The following is a 17741-nucleotide window of genomic DNA, read 5'->3' as shown; positions in this document are numbered from 1 at the left end:
CATTCCACAGATGAGGAGCCACTGCAGAGAAGGCCCCGTTCTCGTGTTGCCACCCTCCGGACCTCTTGAGGAGGCGTCATACGAAGAAGGGCCTCAGAAGATGACCTCAGGGTCCAGGTAGGTTCATATGGAAAGAGGCGGTCCTTGAGGTATTGTGGTCCTGAGCCATTTAAGGCTTTATAGGTCAGCACCAGCACTAAAAATGCATACCCACAAACATAGGATGTGTGGCAAAACGTTGCAGTATTTCCTCACCTCCCGCCTGATCAACGCCCTTGCCACACCTTCCTCTTTCCCCTACAACCCAGAATCTTGCTTTTATTTTCCAACATGACAGGCAACATTCTGTGGCTCTTGAGTATGGCCAATCCTCATTGGGATGGGAGGGGATCTTTTTGGAGGGGCGCCTAAGGGTTTGTCTGTGTTTTTTTTATTAAAAAAATACTTCTGCAAACCTTGGAGTTTACCAGAACATGCAGATATCTCCCTGTTATCTCTCAGTGGCTCTATTTCTGTCGGTACTCACCACCTGAGTTCAGTATCACAGGAAGTGTGTGTGTGTGAATATACTATATTTGTTCTAGTTCGTCATCACACTAGTTCCATCGGCTGTTTCCCAAAGGTCTAAAGGCAGGAGTGGGTTAAGGAGAAGTGGGCAGGAAGGGGGGGGAAGGGGGTGCTGATGTCTGTAGCAAATAATTGCACGGGTTAAGGGAAGACTGGGCTGGGAGAAGGGTCTCTCGGTGTGTGGTGGTTTTAATTTTTTGGTGATGGTGGCAGGAGAGAAAGGAGAAGCAGGGGCAGATGGAATTAATGGAGGGTAAGGGTGGCATTTGGAGGAATGAGGGGGAATATGAGAGGCAGAAAGTTGTGTGTGTGTGTGTGAGAGAGAGAGAGAGAGAGATAGAGCTTTAGGGTCCTGGTGATCTGGGGAAGAAAGCTGGAGAGGAGGAGGAATTGAGAAGGAGCCTGGCCCACCCATGAGGTGAGGTGAGGCCACTGCGTCAGGCATGAGAAACCCATGAGGCTGTGACCCCATTAGTGCCCCAACCACCCCACCACCTTCACCACCAGTGGAGAAGCAGCACAGGCATCGGCAGTGGTTTCTTTCTGGAGCTCATGAGAACTCATCAAAATATCGTGAGATCTGTGAGTTCTTGCCAGAACTCGTTGGTGCTTTGCCCATACAGAGAGAGACATTTCTCCATCCTTGTAAATAAAAAGGTAAAGGGACCCCTGACCATTAGGTCCAGTTGTGACCGACTCTGGGGTTGCGGCGCTCATCTCGCTTTATTGGCTGAGGGAGCCGGCGTACAGCTTCTGGGTCATGTGGCCAGCATGACTAAGCCACTTCTGGCGAACCAGAGCAGTGCACGGAAACGCCGTTTACCTTTCCGCCAGAGTGGTACCTATTTATCTACTTGCACTTTGACGTGCTTTTGAACTGCTAGGTTGGCAGGAGCAGGGACCGAGCAATGGGAGCTCACCCCGTCGCGGGGATTCAAACCACCGACCTTCTGATCGGCAAGTCCTACGCTCTGTGGTTTAACCCACAGCGCCACCCGCGTCCCTATCCTTGTAAATATTGTCCAATAAATCCATGGGTCTGCTCAAAGCTCTTCTTCTTGCCTCTTCTTACCAGCTCTGAGTTCCTTGGTCTCTCTTCTCTCTCCTCAGGGAAAATCCTCAGAAAATATTTGATCTGTTCTTTGAAGCTGCCTGTCCAACGCTTGCAGAAGATGGTGAGTCTCATTTATGGCGGGAAATGGTGCTTCTTGGGGTGGGATGTTTATGCATCAGTGGGCCAGATTTTTAGGAGGCTCCAGGTAGCCATTGCTGGGGGAAAGTGGGCTGAGAACCATCCCAAGTCAAAAGTGAGTCCTTTCCCTTCCTGCCTCACTGCTATCTCATCCACATCCCAATCACAAAATCATAGAATTGTAGAGTTTGAAGGGACCCTGAGAACCACCCAGTCCAACCCCTTTCAGTGCAGGAATATGCAGCTGCCCCCAGGGCCAGATTTAGGTTAGATGAGGCCCTAAGCTACTGAAGGTAATGGGGCCCTTTATATGTCCAGCTGTCCTTTGTCAACAACAAATTGTCGCTGTTTTTGTTGTTGAATATATGCTATATGGTAATTTATGGACCTAATGGGTATCTAAAGCCATTTGCACATAACAAAATATGTATTTTGTCAAAGTAATTGTTGAACTGAATTAAGAAGAAGTCTATTAATAGTGAAATCATTATTAAGCTCTAACTTAAAATGATTTTTTATTCATAACAAACTGCAAACACATTGGCATTTGGCATTAACAGAAGTTCCTTTAGAAACACAATTTATAAAGACTCATAATCTAGTCTCTAGAAACTTTTAAACCATGAAATAATAATAGGTGTAAATATATGATGCAAATTACTCATAATTATAAATAGCAGAATGTAGGCACCCTATATATAGAAATGAGCAAACCAGTGATATTTTAGGGAGCAGGCTAGAAGGTAGGGATCATGACTTACATCATAGGAGCCTACACAACACAAAACACTGTTGCTGTATGCTGGTTTTATTTGTTTTTATCTTATATTTTGGAAATGTACATCCAGTTTTTTTCCCTTTACATATTTTGGGGGCCCCCAAGATAGTGGGGCCAAAGCTATAGCTTGTTTAGCTTATATGTAAATCTGGCAATGGCCCCATACAGGGATCAAACCTGCAAGCTTGGTGTTATCAGCACCACACTCTAGACAACTGAGCTACGGTATCCAGTGGTGCCCATGGGGTTGTATCATCCAGTTCTGTCCCTGCAGCCCCAACACTGCAGGGCTGGGAGACCCTCCAGAGCAGATTTAAGAAGAACACAGGGAGGGGGCAGCAGGTGAATCCCTGGACATTGCTCCCCTCCCCATGCCACTGTCAGCTGATTGACATTTTTGAAACTACCCACTACCTGTGGTGGTCAAAGGAAGTAAAAGAAGCCACAGCAGTCAAAGCGCTTAGCTCAGCAGCTAGAATCGGTTTGAGGTTGTCTACTTTCGGGTTGCTTACAAGGCGCTTCCTACAAACTTCTCTCATGGTGGAATGAAATCCTGCACAATGTGGAGAGAATGGGCCAAATATCATTTTTCTCCCCTCTCTCATCACAACTCAGCGCCAGTGGATTGGTAATAGATGCAGAACGGAGAAAACATAGCCTTTCTTTGTACAGCACAGCAAATAATTAACAAATGGACCTCAAGGTTGCAATATATTTATTTCTACATCACTTGACATACATCGGGGGAAGATTACAATACATTAAAACATGCAAGAAGTTAAAATAAGAAAACAGATTAAATTCACACCAGCATTTCTAAGCATCTGGGCAGGCTTGGCTAAAGAAGAATGTTTTCAGCGGGAGCTGAAAAAGATGGCGATAGCAATTGGATCAGACAGTTATAAAAGAGTATTAGACAAAGTCACAGAGGGCTAGCTCTTTAAATGGGAGTCAGCTGGGATAGCTCAATACAGCTTCTATGTTCAGAGGAAGTTTATCACTCAGAACCAGTTGCCAGGGTGGGACAAGCAATGTGAGCTGCCCAGAAGCATTTGGCTGGCTAAAGTTCAGAACAAGACACTAGACTAGAGGGGTCTTTAGCCAACAACTCAGGAAGGTTCCATTGTTGTTTGACTCCAGCTCCATCATTCACGACTGTTGGCCATCCAACAACAACATCCAACAGCCTACCGCTGCTGTACCTGCTTGGGACAAAACTCAAGCGGCATGTAATTTTGGCAATTTATTTATAATATTTATATCCGCTGTACTGCCTCGAGAGGCTCTCAAAGCAGCTTTCGGAAACTGCTGAGATAGAAACACACTCAGTTCTGCTATGACAGCCACGAGAAGCCTTTGGCCTGCAGGCCACGTTAGGCCTGGGCTGAGTTCTATGGTAATTTGTTGCCATTTCCCCTCACCTGCCATCATATGACACCAGGTGTGGAGCAGGTAAAGCAACCAAGCAGAGGAGCAACCGGCAGGCTCCCGGTTCTTCCTCTGCAAGCTCCTGCTCAGAGCTCAGGAGTGTTGCCAGAGCCTGCCAGGAGTTGCACTTGCATTCAATGCCAAATGCATGCCCCACTTTCAGCAGGAATTTTTGCAGCTGCAACTTAAAGCCAGGGCTTGAGAGAAAGAACCCAGAATGCACTGAGTGTGTTTCCAATTATATATTTGAATTTGAATCATACAGCATCACAGGGCAGTGGGTGATTGCAGTGCCGGATTTACATATAAGCTAAACAAGCTATAGCTTAGGCCCCCACTCTCTTGGGGGCTCCCAAAAAATTTAAAGGAAAAAGAAACTGGATGTACATTTCCAAAATATAAGATAAAAAACAAATAAAATAAAACCTACATCCAGCAACAGTGTTTTGTGTTGCGTAGGCTCCTGTGATGTAAGTCATGGGCCCCGCCTGCTAGCCTGCTCCCTAAAATATCACTGGTTTGCTCATTTCTATATATAGGGTGCCTACATTCTGCATGGACCGGTTGCATGGCAACATGTGCAAATGGCTTTAGATACCTATTAGGTCCATAAATTACCATATAGCATATATTCAACACAAAAACCAGTGACAATTTGTTGTTGACAAAGGACAGCTGGACATATAAAGGGCCCCATTACCTTCAGTAGCTTAGGGCCTCATCAAACCTAAATCCGGTCCTAGGTGATTGGCAGGCGAGCGGCTCTAGCCACCTGTTAAAAGTGGCTCATAGAGGATGGGCCAGTTCTGGAACTAGCCTGATATAGGGACAAAAATCACATGGTGTCTTTATGGAACCAGCATTTGTTTAGGCAGCACTTCCAGTCTCGTTCTTGTTCTTCACTGAGGCCATAACAGGTGCTTATTGCAGCAGACCTGGCTATAAGCTCACCAGGAGGCACCTCTCTTTGGGGCAGTAGAGATATAGCTCAGAGACCAGGGGACTCCTAAGGAGAGGAGAGAGGAGAGGAGGCTGGGGGAACCCTCCACAAGGGAGGGTGTCTTAAAGAGGGAGAGAGGCTGCCAGCTCTGCAGGCAAGGGGTGACAGAACTGGGCTCCTGAGACCCACAGGGGTGCCACAGAAAGAATGGAGTTGGTCAAGGGAGCCGTAGACTAAAAAAGAATGGAAACCTCTGATGTAAGGAAACTTGTGTCCCTGTCCACCTGCGCCTCTTCCAGTTCCAGGTGTCCCTATTTGACAGAGATAGTGCTTAATTTATGTACCCCCTTCCCCCTTGCTGCTGTGGTTTTCTCCAGATGGCTTAAGATGACCGTTGGATGGATGTTAAAAATAAGAAAGAGAGGGGAAAGGGAAGTCTCCGCTTAAGTTCTCCTGCTCAAGAAAGCCGGCAAGGGAGAAACCCCATCTCTGCCCAGAGGCAGCCCGAGGCAGCATGAAACTCTTTCATCATGTCCCATCCGGTTCTCTCCTTCCTGTGTATATGTGTGCAGGTTAGGCTTTGCAACTGAAGTGCAGGGTCTCGCGCATGCCTGGAAGCCAGGCCTCGAATCTCAGCTGCAATAGGGCTGCGCCTCTTCAGTGGTTAGGGAAATGTTCACAAGGCCTGGAGGCATTTTCTGTCAGCTGTCGCTGCTTTCGAGCACTGAAAACCAGTTTCAGAGTTAGGCAGTCCTGGCCAAAATTAAACCATGTACTGTAGCTTCCAAAAGCTAATCAAGGTATCGGGCCTCATGGTTTGTCATACAGAGGGTTTCTCATTTAGGGCATCTCTGCTCTCAGGTTTCGTCAAATGGATTTCTATTATATTGTTTTTAGCTGCTCTGAGCCCGGAGTCAAATGGATTTCTACCGTATTTTTCGCACCATAGGGCGCACCGGACCATAGGGCGCACCCAGTTTTTAGGGGGGGAATTCAAGAAAAAAAATCTTTTTTCCCCCCGCAGCCCCAAAGAGCAGCGTACAGGCTGCACACAACCTCTCCCTGCCGGAGGGGTTGCGCGCAGCTATGGAGGAAGCCAAGGAAGCGAGCGGGATGGATCCCGCTCGCTGTTTTGGCTTCCCCTTTAGCCCCGTGCAGCCTCTCCTTGGCGGAGGGGCTGCACAGGGCTTTCCTGGCTTTACTGGGAGGTGGGGGGATTCCCTCACCTCTCCCAAAAGCCCGCAGAAGCCGTGCAAACCCTTTAAAGAGATCGCGGCTTCTCCTGGCTTTCCTGGAGAAAACCGGCAGAAGCCGCGCGCCTTTTAAAAGGGCTGCACGGCTTCTCCTGGATTTCCTGGGAGGCGGGGGGGATTCCCCCGCCTCCCGCAAAACCGGCAGAAGCCGCGCGCCTTTTAAAAGGGCTGCACGGCTTCTCCTGGATTTCCTGGGAGGCGGGGGGATTCCCCCACATCCCGCGAAACCGGCAGAAGCCGCGCGCCTTTTAAAAGGGCTGCATGGCTTCTCCTGGCTTTCCTGGGAGGCGGGGGGATTCCCCCACCTCCCGCGAAACCGGCAGAAGCCGCGCGCCTTTTAAAAGGGCTGCACGGCTTCTCCTGGATTTCCTGGGAGGCGGGGGGATTCCCCCACCTCCCGCGAAACCGGCAGAAGCCGCGCGCCTTTTAAAAGGGCTGCACGGCTTCTCCTGGATTTCCTGGGAGGCGGGGGGATTCCCCCACCTCCCGCGAAACCGGCAGAAGCCGCGCGCCTTTTAAAAGGGCTGCACGGCTTCTCCTGGCTTTCCTGGGAGGCGGGGGGATTCCCCCGCCTCCCGCAAAACCAGGCTCCCCCCCCCCGCCAGCCTTCTAACCAAGTCTGGGGACAGCGGGAAGGGCGCGCTGCGCCCCTGCCGCTGTCTCCCGAGTTTGCGGGGCTGGCGACGGGGAGGAGCAGGCTTCTCCCCCCGCCAGCCTTCTAGCCAAGTCGGGGGACAGCGGGAATGGCGCGCTGCGCCTCTCCCGCTGTCTCCCGAGTTTGCGGGACTGGCGATGGGGAGGAGCAGGCTTCTCCCCCCGCCAGCCTTCTAACCAAGTCGGGGGACAGCGGGAATGGCGCGCTGCGCCTCTCCCGCTGTCCCCCGAGCTTGTGGGGCTGGCGGTGGGGCTCTCCTGAAGCCTAGAGAGCGAGAGGGGTCAGTGCGCACTGACCCCTCTCGCTCTCCAGGCTTCAGCGAAAGCCTGCATTCGCACCATAGGACACACACACATTTCCCCTTCATTTTTGGAGGGGAAAAGTGTGTCCTATAGTGCGAAAAATACGGTATTTTATTGTTGTTAGCTGCTCTGAGCCCGGCTTTGGCTGGAGAGGGCAGGATATAAATAAAAATTTTTTATTTATTAATTATTATTATTATTATTATTACTACTACTACTACTACACACAAAATGGAGGGGAAACTGCATTATTCCTAGCACATCCACAAATGAAAAGAGATGTTTTTGTAACATCCTATTCTTACAACAAGGACTGTCTTCTTTTACTCTTTGATAAATCAGTTGTGCACTGGGCTTCTGGAGCCAAGAGATGTTAGTGAACTGACCATAAAACTGCTTAAAATAATATTTAATTTTACAACCTCTGATTTGCATGGGATTGGGGGAGAGTTCTGGAAGAGGATGGAGTTTGAGATGTCTGCTTGGGCGTCTCTGGCTGGTGATGCACTGTCCCATTTTGCTCTAATGAGAGACCTCCTTTGCCTGATCCTTTTAACTGGAGATACCAGTAATTAGGAACTGAATCTGGGACCTTTTGCATTGCTCTCCCCTGCAGACCCTCAGAGGGAACTGTATGTCCATGGGTATGCATTTGCATGTATTATTGTCAAGATGCATCCACCCAGGAGAGGGCGGGGGGAGCTGCAAGCTAAACAACTTTGTGTAGGTGTGTTTGCATAATTGCATATATTTTTTCAAAAATGCATTCTCAACATCTCCTCTAGAGGTTGGAAGAAATGAGACAGAACAGGAACCATGCTTTCACGGGGACAGGGGACAGAAAACGGGTTCTTTTTCTGTTAAATAACAACAGTGGGAGCAAGTGGAAATATGCCCTAAGACTTGCTCAGACCACAATGCAGTGTTTTTTGAGATGAAATTGTCTCTGCAGGGATCCTACAGATGGAGAATGAATGGTGATTTGTTGAGGAATGAGCAAATAATTGGTAAGGCCCAAAAGACTCTAAAAGATTACTTTGAGATAAATCTGAACTTAGAGATGGAAACAGATTCAATGCTCATTCCCACTTTTGCTTGCCCCATATTTTGATTGTGTACTGATGAATTCCTCCAGGTCTGAGAGCTTTTCTCTCTGTTCCATGGCTGTTCCTTGCAAAAATCAGATCTGACCCACTGAATCAGATGTCATCAGAAGTGCAGGCAAGCCAAATAGGTATTTTGCTTACTGCGCTTCTGATTCAACAGGTAAAATTGGATTTTCCCAAGCCACAGCCATGGAACGATGAAGAAAGCTCTCGGACTTGGGGAAATTAATTGGTATCCAATCCTATCAAAATATGGGGCAAGCAAAAGTGTGACTCCTGCCTGAAAGCCTGACAACCCAAGGCTAGCCAATAGGGTGTCCTCCAAATGCAGCTGAACACTGGCACCCATCAGCACCTTGGTCCCTGGTCCCTGGTGAATGATGGGAGCTTAAATCCAGCAACAGTTGGAACCATGTTGGCTGCCTCTGGTACAGACAGCTCTGAGCTAGATGAGCCCAGTGGTCTTAACTCTGTAACAAGGCAGCTTCCAATGGTCCTAATGTTTAAGCAGTCAGCTTTAGGAGGACAACAGTGACAATCATGATTCCTGCAGCCTGTCCCAAGCAAGCTTGGTTCTCCTATAAATCCATCTGAAATGGGCTATGTCTTTGTTCCATATGCTGACTTCCGCTCTCTTTCCCTGCGCAGATCCTCAAGTGCTTAGACAGTTCCCTCCGGAGTTCGATGACCAGGTCAGTCCCCCTTTGCACAATTGCTTTCCAACTCCACTTTGCATTCCAAAATCATTGCTAGCATGTGCTTGTTGCAGGAATTTATGTATAGGTTGGGGGGCGGGTTGCCCCTCCAGCAGATATCATGCACATGCAGCCCACTACCAAAACCAGCACAATCGCTTTTGTGACTTTTGTGATTTGTCCCCACAAAACACTTCATCACAGTTTCTTCCTATCTATTCAAAGGGCCTTTGCTGCACAATACCAAATGTAACAATTCACTGATAAATGTTCCTATGTACAAGCTGACAGGGAAAACTTCAGAAATTCATATAGACATGTGAGCTCAGCTACTCAGCAGCCCCTCTGCCTGAGTGATAATCCCTGGCATCCTGGTACCTGAGTGCCAGACAGGTAGCCATTCCAGAAATAAGAAACCCAGATGAAGACAAAAGGGTGTGATTAACTTGGCTGGGAAACAGGAAAATTGAAAGATCTCTTTTGTTACACTTGATGGGTGTTTGGTGGAGGGCAAGGAGAACCATGGGGCAGGGTCCAGGATGCTCAGATTACTGCCACCAGACCTCCCCTTTCATGATGTAACCGTGATGTATGAGTGATGTAGTTTGGGGGGGTGTAACATGGGGATTAGCAGCTAATAAAAGTTTGGGGGCTCTTTTGTTCGGGGATTCCATCTTGTTCCACCTTGTGGCAGGTGGGAGTCCTGTCGCGACAGTCTTCAATAAAGACCAAGCCTACTGGCTGCTGTTTTGCTCTGGTATTCCTGGCTGGTGTCCTTGTTTTTTGTCCAAGGGAGCCCTCAGATTTCTCTGTTAACATGCTCAAAAGTTACCAGCTTTTTCTTCTTTTTCTGGATTTGGGGAAACAACCCGACACACAAAAATTAAACAGGTGAAGCTTTTCCTGGCATGACGATAAAATGGGAGTAATTAAACAGCTTCTAGAAGCTAAAGGCATTGGAAGATATTAAATAGAGGCCATTTGCACTGCCTTGTAGGCTAGTAACTTGGCAACACAGAAGAATTCTCAATTTGCAGGCTACAAAGCAAGCTGGCTGCTGTGCCAGTCCTCTTGCATGAAATACCACTTACCCAATGGAATTCCTATGGCTGCCAGGCAAGTTGTTCTAATTCAAGGCTGCATAAGCAACCTTTACTTAAATGTGAAATACTGTGCGTGTGGCAAGGAGAGATTTTGGAGGAACGTTGTGGAGTATCTGGAAACAGCCCTAGGCACTTTGCCAGGCAGATAGGTGCACACACACTCCATATAAGCCCAAGGGTGGGGATTTACAGTCCAGCAACATCTGGAGGGCGTCCTGTGGTCCAGGATGATGGGAGCAGCTGTCCATCAACATCTGGAGGGCAATAGTTCCCCCTCACTCTTGGTTCTAAGCAGGTGGGGAAACACTGCATGCTTTGCAAATGATTGGCATTCAACTTGCAAAGGAGGCCACGGCTGCAGTGCTACTTGCCTGGGCCCCATGGAACTGGGGTGGGCACTTCTGAGCAGACCTGCCTAGGATTGTGCTGTAAATTCAGATCATTCCATACGTGCAGCAGGCTCCTTGCCAACCGAAGGTTTTTCTCAAGGTGCCTCTAAGTTTGTCTGCCGGGTTCAGGCTGTAATAACCAAGGAACCTTCTCTCTTCCTGTAGGATTCAATCCAGATACTGCCCAAGTTTTGCTTCCCCTTTGATGTTGAAAGGTACGTGGTGGCCTGAAAAAATGGGGTCTCCATGCACTTTATGCACCCTTGCAACTTAGGCTCGCCAGCTCTTGAAACCAGCTGTTGCAAGCGGTGCCTTTTGCAGCAATATGATGCACAGAGCACCACACAACAAGAAGCATTATTTGCTGATTTCTACAGATAAAATTGGGGACGCGGGTGGCACTGTGGGTAAAAGCCTCAGCGCCTAGGGCTTGCCGATCGAAAGGTCGGCGGTTCGAATCCCCGCGGCGGGGTGCGCTCCCGCTGCTCGGTCCCAGCGCCTGCCAACCTAGCAGTTCGAAAGCACCCCTGGGTGCAAGTAGATAAATAGGTACCGCTTACCAGCGGGAAGGTAAACGGCGTTCCGTGTGCTGCGCTGGCTCGCCAGATGCAGCTTTGTCACGCCGGCCACGTGACCCGGAAGTGTCTCTGGACAGCGCTGGCCCACGGCCTATAGAGTGAGATGGGCGCACAAACCCCAGAGTCTGTCAAGACTGGCCCGTAACGGGCAGGGGTACCTTTACCTTTACCTTTACAGATAAAATTGCTGTTGGTCACAACAGTACTTTTCTCCTGGTCAATTAGCAACCCTCATGAAGCCCCCTCTTTGTTTGTAGCTCACTTCACCTAGCTAGGAAGAGCACCCCAGCGATCAGGATCAATCCTTGTGTAACAAGTTTCCCTTGTAGATATGGAGCTGCAGAAGCCTACGCTCGTTGGAGGGAACTTTTTGTCCTCTGCTTCACATTGGCAAAACCATTCTCTCCCATTCCAACTACAGTTGTATCTTGGAAGTCAAACAGAATCAATTCTGGAAGTCCGTTCGACTTCCAAAACATTCAGAAACCAAAGTGCGGCTTCTGATTGGCTGCAGGAAGCTCCTGCAGCCAATCGGAAGCTACGGAACCCCGTCAGGCATTTGGCTTCCAAAAGAACGTTCGGAAACCAGAACACTCACTTCCAGTTTTCGATCGTCCGGGAGCCAGAACATTGGGACTCCCAAGGCATTGAGGAGCCGAGGTACGACTATATTATGGGGTCAGAAGTTCCCACATACAGGTACGTCCTTTGATCTCCTTATTGAACAACACAGCACCTGTTATTTTGGCTGTGAACTGTATGTGATGAACTACTTGCATGGAAACGTTTTGGGTTTGGGGGTGATAGGAAGCCTCCGTCTGGAAATAAGAAGCAAATTAATAGCATTTACACATTGCACAATGGTATAAGATGCTATCATGCTATCATTTTTTGCTCTGCATAAAAATGTGCTATAGACCTGTGGCTACCTCTTTCTTAGCCTACCAGCCTGACTATATGGAGAATATTATCTCCTCCTGCATTCATATGACATTTAAACAATTGCTTTGTGCATTCATCTCACTGGGTTTTGCCTACCAAAGCATATGTGCTACTGTATTAGCAGTTTGTTGCTTTAGCCAACTTATTGCAATCTTTCTCCAAAATGGCACCCCCTTACCCAGTCTCCCCACTTCTTTGTTAAGGGTCAAGGAGAGCCCCACAATCCAACATTTCACTTTTGTACTCACCGATATGGACGGAAAGCAACGCTTTGGTTTCTGCCGCTTGGCCGTGGCCTTCCGCACCTGCCTGTGTATCCTCAGGTAGGATGGCTTGTTCTTCCTCAGCCTCTTCTCATGGATGGGAATTTTCATGTCATGGGGGGAAGCATTTTCTTGGTGTGGATTGACCCCCCCCCCCAAACTTACAAAATGTTTTGGCCCACTGGGTGTCAGGGCTGGAGTCAGATGCAAATCAGCACAAAGAAGCAGAGTCCGTTGTCAGTGACGTTAACTCTTTATTCAAGGAAATGGCATACAACTCAGCAACGCTTCCCAGCAGGTCTTGCCCCTAAAGAGCAGTTGCCAGGACTGAAGGTTCCTTGCCTTCTACCCCCGTAACTCTCCTCATCTCCTGGATATTTCCCAAGTGCCTGCACACTCCTGGTCTCTGTTCTGCTCTCCTCATTATTCTGTGCGGTCTTGGAGACCAGGGGAGAGGGAAGCTTGTAACAGCAGGAGAGGAAGACCCCTGGGATTCTTCAGCAGCCTCTTAAACCCCCACCTCTGCTTCAGCACCAGAACCTGAACTGCTCCCTGTCACAGGCTCTTCCTGCTCACCAAACCCTGCTGCCCCTTCAGCATCCAGCCTGCCCTCCCAGTCTTCTCCCTTTGACTTCTCCTCAGTGTCCCACCACCAGTCCCCAGGCTCTGAGCCCTCCTCCCCTGGGGGTTCCCTTGGGGGGTTCCCCAGCTGCCGTCTCCCACCATTCCTCATCATCCAGCCAGACCCTGATATCTGGTGTTGCTGAACTACAACTCCCATCAGCCCCATCCAGCGTGGCCAGTGGCCAGGAATGATGGGCACAGTAGTTTAACAAGATCTGGAGGGCAGAGGTTCCACACACCTGGACTAAGCAGAAGTGCAGGCAGGTGCAAGCTGTCGCAGAAGCCCAGTTGTCACAGATTTACCCATGTGCCTCTCCACTAAGTTGGCATGGGGCCAATTTCACTTCTCTATGCCCTTTTAAAATGTGGCTCTTTTGGGGGGGGTCTTATTGTGTTGTTGTTTTTATTTTGGTCATATATATTCTGGTTTTTATGTTGATCTTTTCTGTGAACTGCCCTGAGACCTCCAGGTATAGGGTGGTATATCAATTCAATAAATAATAATAAATAAATAATAAATAATTTTGATCAAGCTAGAAAAACAAAATACATATATACCTAAGTACAGTGGTACCTCGGGTTACATAGACTTCAGGTTACAGACTCCGCTAATCCAGAAATAGTACCTCGGGTTAAGAACTTTGCTTCAGGATGAGAACAGAAATTGTGTGGCAATGGCGCAGCAGCAGCGGGAGGCCCCATTAAGCTAAAGTGGTGCTTCAGGTTAAGAACAGTTTAAGAATGGACCTCCGGAACGAATTAAGTACGTAACCTGAGGTACCACTGTATTCACTGTATTACCAAAATGTATACCTACTGTTTCACTAAAGGACATTCGACTTTGTGCGCTCATTTACCAAAGACACGCTGCGCCAGCAGCGGCACTTGTCATTCACAACGACAGCGCTTGTCATTCTCTTTTTGTTTGTTTGTTTGTTTGTTTTTGAATAATTTTTATTGATTTTAACATATAAATTATAAAATGTACCACAAAACTTATCACTTATAAAATCTTTTTAGACTTCCATCAGCACCTCTGATGATCCACCGTTTTAACCACTTCTTATGCATTTCTTAACTTTATATTGCCTTTACATCTCTGAACAAATCATCCTTCCCCTTCTCCATTTTTGCAATACTTCCAATAATACTCCTCACAAAACTTCTTGCAAACCTACAAACGTCGTCTGATCTTCACAAATACTTCTCAAATAGTCCGTAAATTTACTCCAGTCTTCTGTGAATTTCTGGTCCCGCCGGTTTCGAATCCTTCCTGTTAGTTTATCTAGTTCTGCATAGTTCTGTGCTTGTCATTCTCAATGGCGCCGTGCACTCCAAATTAACTCTTACATCAAATATTATGTTACGTATTGCGCTGAGCTGCTATGTGGGGTCAGTGGCACCTTTGACACGACTGATGTTTCTCCTAAGTAGGTGCCTAAGCAATACTTACAAGTTTAAGTGTGGTGGTCTTAATTTGGGGGCTAAACTAAATTTGGGAGCACTGGTCTGATCTTTGCACCCCGGTGGCGCATATGCTAAATACAGCGCTGGCCCCTTGCCTGGTCAGTTGTGCCCCTGATGCTAATTCTCTTTGCAGCTACGTGCCCTGGTTTGAAGTTTTCTACAAGATCTTGAACTACATCGCAGACAACTTGGCCAAGGATCAGGTGAGGTCAGAAATTCTGGATTCCTTGCAGAGCCCAGCAAGTTGCCCCGTTCTGTTCCCACCCACACCCCCAGATTCCTAGCATTCCCATTTAAACACCAATCTCTGCCTTTATCTCCTCTCTCACTAGTTCACAGAGCTGGAGGTGTTCTTGTCTGCACTTTATCTCCACCCTGTGCCTGACCTCAGCAGCCCCATCAGCCTTGAATTTGTAAGTTCTCACCTCTCTGACACAGAAGAATCTGCTCCCATAGATACGCAAAAATCTTTAAACAGCTGAGCTTTGAGTCCTATTGCCATGATTTGTTGTTTTCCTGGTAGTGCCTTTAAACAACTGTGTGGGCTTCCTGTGAGGGATGGGGGCACTCCAAGAGTCCAAGGGGGGCATCTTTGCATTTTGCAGGACTCCTGGCATGTCGCCATCCCTGCATCTATACACAGGAAAGAGTTAGTGGGGAGGGTGATAATTATTGGAATCTTTGTTCCCCCACTTCATTCCAGGGGGAAATTTTGCCCTCTGAAGTTGGAATTTGCATTAGGAGGGAATCTTCCCCACCTCCAAGAGGTGCAAATGGAGAATTTCCCTCAATACAATGCCATGGGAGGAGAGTCTTAAATTTTAACAACAACAACAACAACAACAACAACAACGTGTTTTTTATACCCTGCCCATCTGACAGAGGTTGCCCCAGCCACTCTAGGCAGCTTCCAACAAATTATAAAACCACAGTAAAACATCAAACATTAAACTCTTCCTTATACAGAGCTGCCTTCAGATATCTTCTGAAAGTCAGATTGTTGTTTATGTCCTTTACATCTGATGGATGTCAAGGAAATTTTAGGCAGTGTATAGAATTTGTCTATTCATAACTGTCAGTAAAGTTAGCCTGCACTGAGCCTGATAATTACCACACACACCTGCAGCTCATGCTATTTTCCTTTTTAAAAAGCTCAAAATCATCATGGTGGGGTTTTTTTGAGGGGGAAATTTTGAAGAGAGAAAAAAAAAGCTCAACATTTTTGGGCAAAACCTTCATATTTATTTTTTTTAAAAAAAAAAAGCTTTGCCATAAAAAGCTCAACACCTTTTGAGTTCACTGGGTCCATTTTGTAGGTGATGGATTGAGGATTAAATCTGTAGATTGAAATTTGAACCTCCTATCCCACATGTATAGGAGAAATACAAAAAGTAACACTGTGTTACCAGATGCATTTTGCAAGCTATCACTCATTCGAGCTGCAGTCTCTCCTTTCTTAGCACAGACCAGCTGTTCCAATGTCTATGTCAATATCCCTGAACTCCTCAATTTAGTAAACTGGTATAAAATGTTTTCTATGATGCCTCCAGATTATATGGAATTGGAAGTATGTGGAGTTTAATGAACGAAGGTGTTTTTTTTTTTTAATGGATGCATTATTGTTGAAAGACTAAAAATGTAAACAATTCCTCATCCATCTTCTTTTAATTTGTTGTGGGGTGTATGTGTCCCCCCTTTTAACCATTTCTTGTTGTCTTGCAAGGATCTAAAGATGACCAAATTGAAAATTTCCACTGAGAAGGATCCAAACAAACAAGACAAGAGACAGGATCTAGACTCTGGAGCTGCATCAGTGAGTCAGGAGTCGGGGGCGGGGGGCTGTGTCCTTTACAGGGAATGAAGAACCCTAAAAACGGAGAACAGAGAAGGCAACTTGATTTTGCCCATCAGCAGTTGGCATCCGGAAAGCAGACTGAGACTGGAAAGACTGAGAAGGCACACAAATCACCTGGTCACTTTCTTTCCCTAATGTATTTCTATTCAATTTTTCCCCCAGAGGGGCAGCCATGCTAGTCTCTTGCAGCAAAAACAACTGAGTCTTGCGGCACCTTAAAGACTAACAAGTCTGAGTCCACAAAAGTTCTTCGATAATAAATGTGTTAGTCTTTAAGATGCCCCGAGACCCCTTGATTATTTAAATTATGGCAGTTTTCTAAATTTGCACTGAGACATTCAGTTTTGCATATATGCATCCTTTCTACAAATCTGTCCTTTTTTTAAGAGTCCTTTTTCTGGGGATGCCCAAGATCTCCTTTTGGGAGATCAGCCAAGAATCTAGGTGGGGCTGCCCTTGAGACTGACCCAGAAACTCCAGCAGGTGCAGAATGCCGCGGCGAGACTCCTTACCAGGTCCTTGTCGTGGGATCACATTCACCTATACCAGCTGCACTGGCTCCTGGTGGAGTACAGGATCAGGTTTAAGGTGCTGGTTTTAACCTTTAAAGCCCTATACAGCCTAGGACCCTCATACCTACGGGACCGCCTCTCCTGGTATATCCCATAGAGGATCTTACAGTCTTCAAACAAAAACATCTTGGAGGTCCCGGGCCACACGGCAGGCCTCAAACACAGCCAGGGCTTTTTCAGCCGTGGCCCCGATCTGGTGGAACGCTCTGTCACAAGAGACTAGGGCCCTGCGGGACCTGAAATCTTTCCGCAGGGCTTGCAAGACTGAGCTGTTCCACCAGGCCTTTGGCCAAGGCACTGGTCTGATCCCCTCCTTTGGTAATCCTCACAGAACTCTAGCCCAGTGGTTGCCATTAATTTGATTTTGAATTGGTTTTAGAATGAATTGATTTTAGAATGCTGTGTTACTTTTATTGTTGTTAGTCGCTCTGAGGCCAGCTTTGGCTGGGGAGGGCGGGATATAAATAAAAGTTTGTTTGTTTGTTTGTTATTTATTTATTTGTTGTTGTTGTTGTTGTTGTTGTTGTTGTTGTTGTTGTTGTTGTTGTTTAATGTGTTGCTTGATCTGGTGTAATATGCTGGTTGGCCAGTCAGCTACTATCCATAAAAATAAGGGTGTGTGTGTGTGTGTGTGTGTGAGAGAGAGAGAGAGAGAGAGAGAGAGAGAGAGAGAGAGAGAGAGAGAGACGCGGACCACTGCCACAATTTTTGTTTCACAGAGTCTTCTTCTAGCTGGACCAGATCATCACCAACCTCTTTCTTCCTCTCTTCCAGGTTTATTTCATTGCCCCTGACCAAGGCAAACTCCCCACCATCCCTGAAAGTGTAAGTCACATTTGCAGCGTCTCATGGAGCTTTGAGAGAGGTGGTTGTGGTTTGTAGGGACAGTGTTTGCTTTCTAAAGAGAGAGGCACCAGCTTTCACAATTGTGGAAATGATGTCTCCTTAATCATCAGCCTTAATCCACCAGAGTGGCGTAAAGTAGGTCACACAAGCCTAGTTCCCTTGCTGGCACCCAAAATCTGCTTCAGC

General features: G+C 47.3%; 1 protein-coding gene across 3 annotated transcripts in view; it reads left to right on the top strand.

Annotated features, from left to right (window-relative positions):
* DENND1C (DENN domain containing 1C) overlaps positions 1 to 17741 on the top strand; it is a 51571-nt gene that overhangs the window by 2039 nt on the left and 31791 nt on the right. For all 3 annotated transcript variants that reach the window (XM_081175861.1, XM_081175860.1, XM_081175859.1), the window contains exons 2-9: positions 1678 to 1742; positions 8870 to 8913; positions 10574 to 10623; positions 12132 to 12251; positions 14416 to 14485; positions 14615 to 14695; positions 16006 to 16095; positions 17484 to 17534. In XM_081175861.1, the coding sequence (XP_081031987.1) occupies positions 1678 to 1742; positions 8870 to 8913; positions 10574 to 10623; positions 12132 to 12251; positions 14416 to 14485; positions 14615 to 14695; positions 16006 to 16095; positions 17484 to 17534 (571 nt within the window). The remainder of the gene's footprint in view (positions 1 to 1677; positions 1743 to 8869; positions 8914 to 10573; positions 10624 to 12131; positions 12252 to 14415; positions 14486 to 14614; positions 14696 to 16005; positions 16096 to 17483; positions 17535 to 17741) is intronic.

The sequence above is a fragment of the Podarcis bocagei genome (assembly GCF_964188305.1).
Source record: "Podarcis bocagei genome assembly, chromosome: 17".
In the NCBI taxonomy this organism is placed as follows: domain Eukaryota; kingdom Metazoa; phylum Chordata; class Lepidosauria; order Squamata; family Lacertidae; genus Podarcis; species Podarcis bocagei.
The sequence above is the reverse complement of the archived record's forward strand: the minus strand, read 5'-3'. Positions and strand labels throughout refer to the sequence as shown.